This window comes from Protopterus annectens, chromosome 2.part2 (genome assembly GCF_019279795.1).
Source record: "Protopterus annectens isolate FY-2018-M chromosome 2.part2, PAN1.0, whole genome shotgun sequence".
Classification (NCBI taxonomy): Eukaryota; Metazoa; Chordata; order Ceratodontiformes; family Protopteridae; genus Protopterus; species Protopterus annectens.
Window position 1 is genome coordinate 1,107,270,642 of NC_056730.1, and position 10,000 is coordinate 1,107,280,641.

Here is a 10,000-nt window from a genome sequence, read left to right on the forward strand (position 1 = left end):
CCCCTCATGACCCCTGATGTGGGGGGCTGTGCCCCTCACACACCCCTAACTAAATATACCAACTCCAAGATTGCTCTACAGTGGAGAAAGAACAAAATCGGCATAATGGCCAAACTATTTATTTCCCTGTGTGGAAATGGCCATTCACAATTTTCAGACTTCGACATTTTGTGATCGACATTTAGGTGTTCGATAACCTAAGGTTTCAATCACGTAATAAGGAACCAGTCTGACTATCTAATAACTTTACTTTTGCTAGAATTGAATCCTTTATTATTATGTGCAATTTATCTAACATACAAATGTTTACCAGCCTCCATATAAAAAGGATACCACCACTTGAATTTGTATTTACAAGCTCTAATTTACAGTGACTAAGATGAATAATAATACATATCTAATTTTTTTCTCTGTTCACTTCCAATAAACATCAGAAAATAGTAATTTATTTATGTATTCCACTAATATAATTAAATACCCCCAAAAAAGAAAAAAAATTCTACTAATTAACTAAATTATATACACGAAATAGTGCAGTTAAATAACTTTCAATAAACCTGTAAAACCACTTATACTGAAATAGTGTGTGTATCCCTTTAAATTACTAGACAGCATGGTCTCAGTGAAATGAATTTCAGTGAAATGGGATTTTGGTGAAGTGAAGTAGACCCATATATATATATATATATATATATATATATATATATATATATATATATATATATATCTATATCTATATATATATATATATATATATATATATATACATGGGATCCGTACTGTCTACTGAACGACTGTTTCAACGAAAGTGAAACGGCCAAGCACACCTTTGCGAAAGTGCTTTTCATTGAAAAAGCACTTTTGTGACAGTGTGCTAAAAAAAAAGAGAAAAACGTGGGGAAATGGATGTTGCTGAAGTCGTAGCACAGTGGAGATATGGGAATATTCCCTTTTTACCCACTGTACTGCGATCTTGGAGTGAGAATATAAAAATGGGGGGAGTGTGGGGGTGCAGCCCCCCAGATGGGGGATGCAGGGGGGGCTTGCCCCCCCTGCGTAAACATGAGTGCTGTGGGGTTTTTTAAAATTTTATTTATTAATTTATTTTTTTGCACACTTTAGCGAAGGTGCTTTTTTTGGATAAAAGTACTTTTTTGCTAAAGTTTGTTTGGTGGTTTTAGTTTCAGTGTTATGGGCATTCGGTAAATAGTCTTAGATCTATATACATATAAATATATATATATATATATATATATATATATATATATATATATATATATATATATATATATATATATATATATATATATGTGTGTAGTATACTTATTGAATAGCTTTGCATTGATTTAAGGTTATTAAACAGACACTGTATGCATTTCTTTAATATATTTTAGTATAAGTCTGTTATAAATACTTTAGTAAAAACATAAGCATATATTAAGACTAGAGAAAAATAAAAGTTTTTTCCTTTTTCCCTATGGAGTATGTAAAAACTGAAATTTCTTTTAAGTAGTTTTTAATGCATGACAGTTGCTAATGTAAATACAAACAGGAGGAACAGTAGTTAAGAAATTATTTATCTTTTACTCTTTTCATTTTTTTGTCCACTAATTTCCAGTTGTTCTTCTCTGACACTTAAGTGTAAAGCTACTATATTCCATTTCTTTTGTTTGATCTATAATATTATTGTTTAGTAGATACAAAACAGCAGAGTCTAATGTGTCAAAGGTTTTGATGCCATCCTGGAAGAAAACTTTAAGTCTTCAGGAAACAAAAGATTAAATTTTGAGTGTCTTTTTTTCAGTTCTTTAATTAATGGTAAATATTCCTTTCTTTTTGTAATCACTGCAGACGAATAGTCATCATAAAATCTTATGATGCTGCCATTAAACTTAACTGGAGAGTTTGCCCAAGCTGTTCTAATACCAGTTCCTTGTCTTGAGAGGAGAGAAAGCATACAATTATAGATCTTGGATTGGAGTTTACCTTTTTGGAAGATGAAGAAGTTACTAGTGACCTATGGGCTCTTTCTATGACATAGGAAAGGACTCCTGTAGATTTAGGACATTGGGTAGCCAAGATATAAGACAATTTACCATGTTGTCCCCTCTGTTTTCTCTGGCAAGCCATATATGTGAAGACTGTTCCTTCTTGATCTGTTTTCTAGATAATCAATTCCACTGAGCAAAGACATACTTTGTTTCAGAAGAAATTCCACTTGAAGCTGTTGTTCAGTAACTCTGCCCTCTAGGTCATTTAAAGTGTCTTCCATACCAGAAATCTGGGTATTATGTTGCATTATCATTTCTTTCAGATGTTCATTTGTTTTGCACTCTCCTCTTTAAAGAGTCCAGTTTAGTGTTCATTTTATTGATTTTTGTAGATAAAGCATTCATAGAAGAAAGCAGAGCTTGTCTTGAGGAATTGTCAGTGTCCTTTCTGTGAAGATTTTGACAGAAAATTCAGCAAATGAAGAAAAGATATTACAAAATAGTCTTCCAGGAACATTAAACAATATAAGTCCATGGGTTCAATAAATCAACTGGTCACGTTTTTTTTTAATTTTCTGCCATAAATGCATATTACATATCAGATCTAAGGGAAAGTGCTGTTAACCAGCCAACATCTTGGCCACTCCCTTAATGAATAGCATTGTTGACAGACAGTAATCCTCACTGATCTATAATAAAATCAAAACTTTTATGAGGAACAGGGCAAAAATAAAAGGCAAAATCAGGGATCTTCTGCATAATCAGGGACAGTTGAGAGGTATAGCATGCAGAAATATGCGCTCTATTAACAGAAGGTAAAACAGCTTTTAAAAGCTATTAGACACTTTGTTCTGCCACACTTTCTATTTGGAAGTGTGAAAGACTAAAGTTCTAACCGTTTTTAAAAGATAAACAAATTAGTAATACTAGGAACTTATGACAAAAATAAAATAAAAACGAACCACACCAGTGGTAAAAACCAAGCATTACATTTTATTGACAAATAAAACATTGACTTAGCGCTTTCACCCTTTGTTGCATGGACTTCTTCAGAGTCAATGAAATTAAAACCATCACTTCCTTTTGTATTGTTGTAATAACCACTGAAGTGTCAATCAGTATTAAACATTAATTAATTAATTGAACCCCTTCCCCTTTTACAATGTCTTGAGTATACTGGAATGTATGTGCCTGTAACAATGAAATTCAAGTACTTTACTATATTGATAAATAAAAAAAAAACAATCTCAAGTATTGTGTGAAAACATAAAAACTCAAAACCATGATAAACCAAAAGAATTTGTTGAATAAATCTAACAAGCTGCCAACTATGACATGATTTTGAAACAAAACATTTTCTTTCAGACGTCCATCGCCTTCTGCTTAAGTATGGGTACTATGGAGATCCCATCATTCAATCCAGGCTTGTGCTTTGCATTGAGCCTGAATTGCCACTTTATTTCCCTCACTGATGCTTCTAAGTCCACATTGCCCACAAAATTCTTGGAATCAACCTTATCAGTAATGAAAAATATATTTTTTAAATGATTACACAAGGTACTATGTAGGTATAATGCACTGCTAGTTTTTTTGTTCTTGGTGTCCCTCACATGTTTTACAATCCTGTCTCTCAATCTTCTGATGGTTTTTCCCACATAAAAAACAGAACATACTGTGCAGGTTGCCACATGCACCACATTGATGGTGTTACAGTATTTTTGAAAGTAATGATAAAAACAATGACAAACACAACAAGTCCAAAATGTTCAAATGTGGAACTTGCAGTGCTTATAGACTTATCAATGATAGCCCCTATGTAACAATTGATGGTTATGACAGGACATTGTGATGTCTGGAGTGTTGCAACTGTAACAAACAAGCAGTGCATTATACCTACACACTACCTTGTGTAATAATTTAAAAAATATATATTTTTCATTATTTATAAGGTTTATTCAACAGTTTTGTGGGCAATGTGGACTTAAAAGTATCAGTGAGGGAAACAAAGTGGCAATTCAGGCTCAATGCAAAGCACAAGCCTGGATTGAATGATGGGATCTCCATAGTACCCATACTTAAGCAGAAGGCGATGGACGTCTGAAAGAAAATGTTTTGTTTCAACTTCATGTCATAGTTGGCAACTTATTAGATTTATTCAACACATTTTTCTGGTTTGTCATGGTTTTACGTTTTTATGTTTTCACACAATACTTTAGATTTTTTTTCTTTTATTTATCAATATGGTAAAGTACTTGAATTTCTTTGTTACAGACACATACAACATTATCTACTTTTCATTCCTAGCTTGAGTCCTGATCTTAACAGCACTTACGGCGTGTTTAACAAGCTGTTATTAAGCTCCCCTAAGCACTGTTAAGATTGGAACTTGTGCTTGGAAAGTGCTTAAAATTTTTATCTTTTTCAGGATTTTAGAACATAGTCAAGGCATATAGTGCACTACAGTATTTTTATTCAATATTCTTCATTTTAACTTGGTAAGATTCATTAGATTCAAGTGCCTCTGTTCAGCAGTGACTCAGGAATTTTGGTGTAGTTAATTGAGTTGGTTAGTGACTGAATAACTCATGTGATGATGATAAAAATAAATTCAGAATTATACATGTTTTTTGCAGCTTGTTGCAGTACCTTTCTAAACCGTACATAACTAAAGGTCGAATGTCAATAATTGCGTGTTGTTTAATCATCACACAGTTATTCAAACTCAAACATCTAAAACTTTGGAAGGACACCAGCCACAACAGTGACACTTCTAAATTCACAAAATATAAAAGGCATTTTTTTTTGTAGAGTGGCTAACACCCCTGCACCCTCCATATGTGGGCAAGTCCCCAGACCAATAATCTGCACACATGCCACCTCTGAGATTGCACAAATTTGAGAAAAGGGAGAAAGTAAGGAAAATGCAACACTCGCAGTCTAACTCTTCTCTGAGTGTAGCTGCAATGACTGAATGCCAATCATAATCTAAGTTCAACACTGAGACATCATCAGCCATTTGGTGACAAACTATAGGACTCTTCATATCTAAGCCAGGACTGCTTGGGGGGATAGGGCAATAAACTGCAAACAAGTTATATCCTGCTAACTTGACTTTGATATCTGAAACACGCATTGTGCTAACATGTGACTAAGCAAGCTGCTTAGCTACAGTAAACCTCTTCTTTCAACTAGGAAAAATGACATCTGCAGTTAGCGGTCCTACCTTCCTGGTTAGCAAAGATAAAAGCTATTACACAGTACCATTAGGGACATTCTAGGGATGTCGCATGTGGATGCTTAACCTTAGATGCAATTATAGCTGTCATGTGTAAAGAAACTCCTTAATACTTTCTGTTCTGACCCAAACATAAAAGCAGCCCCTTTCTGCCACTGTACAAGCTGTGATTCAGTTTATTTATCCTCTCTTTGTTCTTCATGTCGCAGATATAACACACTTAATACACAAAAGGGTTTTTGTTTTTAGTGACTAGGATGGCTCGGTAACTTACACTAATGCTGCTGAAGCTGTATCGCATAATGAGGTAGAGGGTGGCACATCCCTGGCTGCGGATACTGCTTAAGCTGTTGCTGCAGTGATGCAAGACTCGCTGACACAGATCTGCACACTGCTCTGCTTCCTCTTCGAAGATGAGGTCCCCAAACTATAAGACAGAAACAACATTGAGAAAGCCACAATAGTGATAAAATGAATTTTTAAGCAATTTAATAACATAAAATTCTGACCCAGTATGCAGCAGAACATTTCACAGAAGAATCCAATGTCACTATTTTGTCGTTCTGTGAAACCAAACTGCTTAACTATAGTCATTCACCAGCCTAGGTCAAAGTTTAAAATAACCTTTGAGTAGAGAACAGTAAAATCCTGTGTTATGATTTGGTATGTGATTCAGCATACACCCATTTGCTTGATATATATATATATACATATATATATATATATATATATATATATATATATATATATATATATATATATATACTTCATATAAGAATTCCCATTCTGTAAGTATTCATGCATTTCCTGCTTCTATATAACTCTAATCTAGATGACAAACCTAGGCCCATTAAGTTTCCTTCTCATCTGTAAAATCATACAGCTTTACCCATTCCAACCATTCACTTTGTACTAGTTTGTAAGGAATATATGCTGGGAATTGCTTGGCCCTGCATGACTTCTCCCGTTCTGCTACCTACAACTGACATTAGACTTGGTTTGGCTGTACTTCAACATGTACACACACCTGTTTAAAGCATGAGTGGAATGACAGAAACAAGTGTGGGCTGTTTTACCTGAAAGTTCATAATGTTATCTTGCAAACTGCTACCTAACTCCCAGTCTGTGGCCACAGTTCCTCATATGACTTATTTTTTAATCCTATGTACTATTTCATTGTATTCTAAAGGTGTGCTCAGCTGAACTGATGTTCTGATCATCTTTATAGCATATAGTATAACCTTTCTTCAGTGTCCTTCTGTCAAACCAAACCTTTATGTCCTTCAGACTTAGACCATACCCCTTGCGGTAACTTACACTAGCAATCCGTTGAAAGAAAATAAGGCTGTTATCATTATGAAAGAAAATAAGTACATTTTAGATTGAAAGAATGGCTTTGGACATAGAAAACAAATGTTTGCAAATGCATTCTTCAGTGATAAAATAAACTGGAATTTCATTCTGATTAAGTACAGTATGGCTAACAGCAGAGCAATAGCAAACTAGATATCAAAACATGGACACCTTTATGTTCTATGAAGACTAAATGGCATACCTTACCCTTATAGTTCATTCTATTATTTTTCAGTATTGGCATAAATCACCAGCAGTACTGTCCACTGTTTGTTTCAAATGAACTCCTGATTGACAAATCCTTTGATTATATGCATTCATTGTTTACCATCTCTTGTGTTTGGATAACCAGCCCTTTTCTGTCTGCATACTGTATTTTCATCCACTGGTTCCTGCTGAACTCTGTCTAATGTCCGGTATTGCTGCAATGGTTTTAAGAGCCCCTTGAATGTGCTGTCCTGTCACCCAGTGTAAAGACACAGCTGTCAATCACTTGTTTGCAGTACACAGTATTTTCAGGAGCTCACATTTCATGGAGGCATAAAATGCCTGTAATATTACTAAAATTAGGATACCCACACTCTTATCAGATACTTTAACCTGCTAGTGTTACTCAGCATTTAACACTGGTTTTGCAAGTACGAATACTATATTAAATAGTCAGACAGCACTACTAATAACAACGCAGAGGATGGCCTAACAAAAAAATACGTGTACCAGAGGTAGGCCAAGACATTGCAATGCTTGGTTTCTTTCAGGACTACAATCAGCCCATCAAACAAGGGGCATAAGACAGGCACTCAGAAGACAGTATGGATGCATATGTACTGTTTGCTATCATAGTAGTAACTGCTGGAGTAGGAAGAACCATGTAATACCCAAATGCAGGTTAGACTTATAGGTACTAGTCTTAAAAGTGGTACTGTCACCTTATACATTACATTCCTCCCCTTAAGCTAAAAGGATTAAGGTCAAACAGTACTAACTATCCTATACTCCATAACGTTTGTCACATAAAAGTTCACATATTAATACAACTCAACACATTATTTGACATTAAATAGCAGTTACATATTTAATATATGTACAATTATGTATAGCAGCCATAATTAACAGTCTTTCTTATCATAAGAAGTAGCATTGATTTTACATCTTCTATATGTCTTCATTGGCCGTCTGTATCTAAAAACTCTACAGTCCCTATTAGTAAAAGTAGTCCAGCAATAATATACAGAACCTACTCAACAACATTCCCAGCTTGGGCTCATTAAGTGTGCAGCTAATACACCTGAATACAGGTCTATGACATATCAAACTTGTCTAACAGACATGTCTGGAGTGGTGAGCCTTAATATATGTCATTGACGTAAAGGCTGAGATTATGGTCACTGGTCTTCAAGTCACACCATTACATCTCTATCTTCTGTCTAATTTGGAGTTCTAGTAACTCTAAATAAATAGAAATGAGCATATAAGACAACAGTCACTCCTTGCCAAAGAGAAATGTCCATTGATATAGCCACCCACCTGACACTGAGTCTTTGACCTAGACTATATCTGCTGAATCTGTATGCTCCAACACTCTACGAGTTTGAAGGTCACCATTGTCTCTTAGAGTATCCACCATTCCAATCTGTCAAATGCTTGATCCTCATCCAGTTTTACCAATGCTGCTGGTGCTATCCTAGCCCTAATCTCTTCCCACAAAAGGACCAACATCCTAATCACTTCTGGAGTCTAACTACTTCGCATGAACTCCACTTGATCAGATGGATTACGTACATTTGCTTTATGGGAAAAAGAGACAAGAAGCCAATCAAGTCTGCCTTTTAAGTGTTTGAACATTACTCCTCCATCCTTAACTTCCAATTCCCCTTTTTCAATCTGTCTTATTTCCCCCTTGAATGTCTCTGTGAATTTTTGTCTGGATTACCAGTCCACCTACCATCTGGTAGTCCTTTCCATGGAAGTACAACCATCTACATAAAAAAAAATACTTTCAGAGTTCCAAGGAGTGGTTAGTTTTGACATTCTTCTGCCGCCTCTGAATTTCTCCCTGTCATGATCTTGTGTAACAGTTTTACTTTTCTCATTTTCTGAGGTGATATGAGCTCTAGTTATTCTAGCTTCTGGTCATATTCCTTCCCCTCCATTCCACAGCTGTTCCTGGGAGCTTTTCTTAGAATTGTTTCCAGTGGCATGGCATCCATTTTCTTATATGATGTCCAGTTGTGCATGCATCTCTCAAGATGTGGAAGTATTACTTCTTTCCTTGTGGTATCTATCCTCCTGAAGATACACTCCAGCATTTTAGTTACTGATGCCACTGCCCTCTCCCTCTACCCCTGGTGGATCAGTCCAAATGTGAACAACATCACCAGATGCTTTTCATGCTCTGTAGTCATCATGTCCACTCTGTGCCTGGGTTGTTGTGGCATAAGTACAGGATTTTGCATTTGTTTGCAGTAAACTTCAACTGCCACCTTTCTGTCCACTTATTCAATCTTTCCAAATCTGCCACACTTATCTTAACATCATCAACACAAAGGATGCTTCTGTTTTCTCTTCTTGGATGTATTTGCAAAAGTAAGCAATACTGAATTTGCGAAGATGGACTTCTATAAACTAAATGTAGGACTGCAGATGTACAGTGATATCAGAGTTAGTATATGTATAAGTAGTGGGGATATGGGGAGGAGTGGGGCTTTCTCCCCTGCAAAACAGATATAACTGGATTGTAACAATGTTCACAATTTGCTGTTATCCTTACATTTGCTATTTACTTTTCATAATTTTTGGCTTTCAGTTATGAGTCTTGAAATTACAAGCAGGAGTCATCTGAGACATCATACTGAAGAGTAACGGACATAGGGTAGACTGCTACTATACTCCATTAGTCACTTTCCTAATTCATGTCATTGTACCACTCACCACAACCTTCTATGTCTGAGAATTCACCTTTACAGGTGACCATTTACTCTGTCTTGTCCTTACCCCTACAGTTGTCCTACTACATTCCTGAGTGGGACTGAGTCAACAGCCTTGCCGAAGTCCTGGTTGACTATATCTAGTGGCAATCCCTTGTCAAGTTTACCTGGTTATAAACTTGGATAAGCCTAGAATGATAGCTCCTTCTAACCATGAACCAATGGTGGTTGTTTTCATGGAAACTGATGCTCTCTAAAAATGTTGCCAGCTTCCGCCAAAATATTCAGGCCATGCCTTTCTCTCTGGTGTTTTAACCTAAAAAGCCTGCTGTTGCTTGGATTTTTCTAAGCTTTAAACAAGAGCACCACAATTGCTGTATTCTGGTTCCTTAGCACTTCTACACTAACCAGTGATCTGTCGCAGGTTCCCATCAGAGGGTTTGCATATGCACTGGCCAGATATCTCAGGATTCTGGAAGGTAGTCATCTGGTCC

The 10,000-nt window shown here is 35.9% G+C and overlaps 1 protein-coding gene across 1 annotated transcript in view; it reads right to left on the reverse strand.

The window, feature by feature from the left end:
* Positions 1 to 10,000, reverse strand: part of DOCK8 (dedicator of cytokinesis 8) — a 1,731,107-nt gene that overhangs the window by 382,421 nt on the left and 1,338,686 nt on the right. The window contains exon 37 of the mRNA XM_044064485.1: positions 5,501 to 5,653. Within this exon, the coding sequence (XP_043920420.1) occupies positions 5,501 to 5,653 (153 nt within the window). The remainder of the gene's footprint in view (positions 1 to 5,500; positions 5,654 to 10,000) is intronic.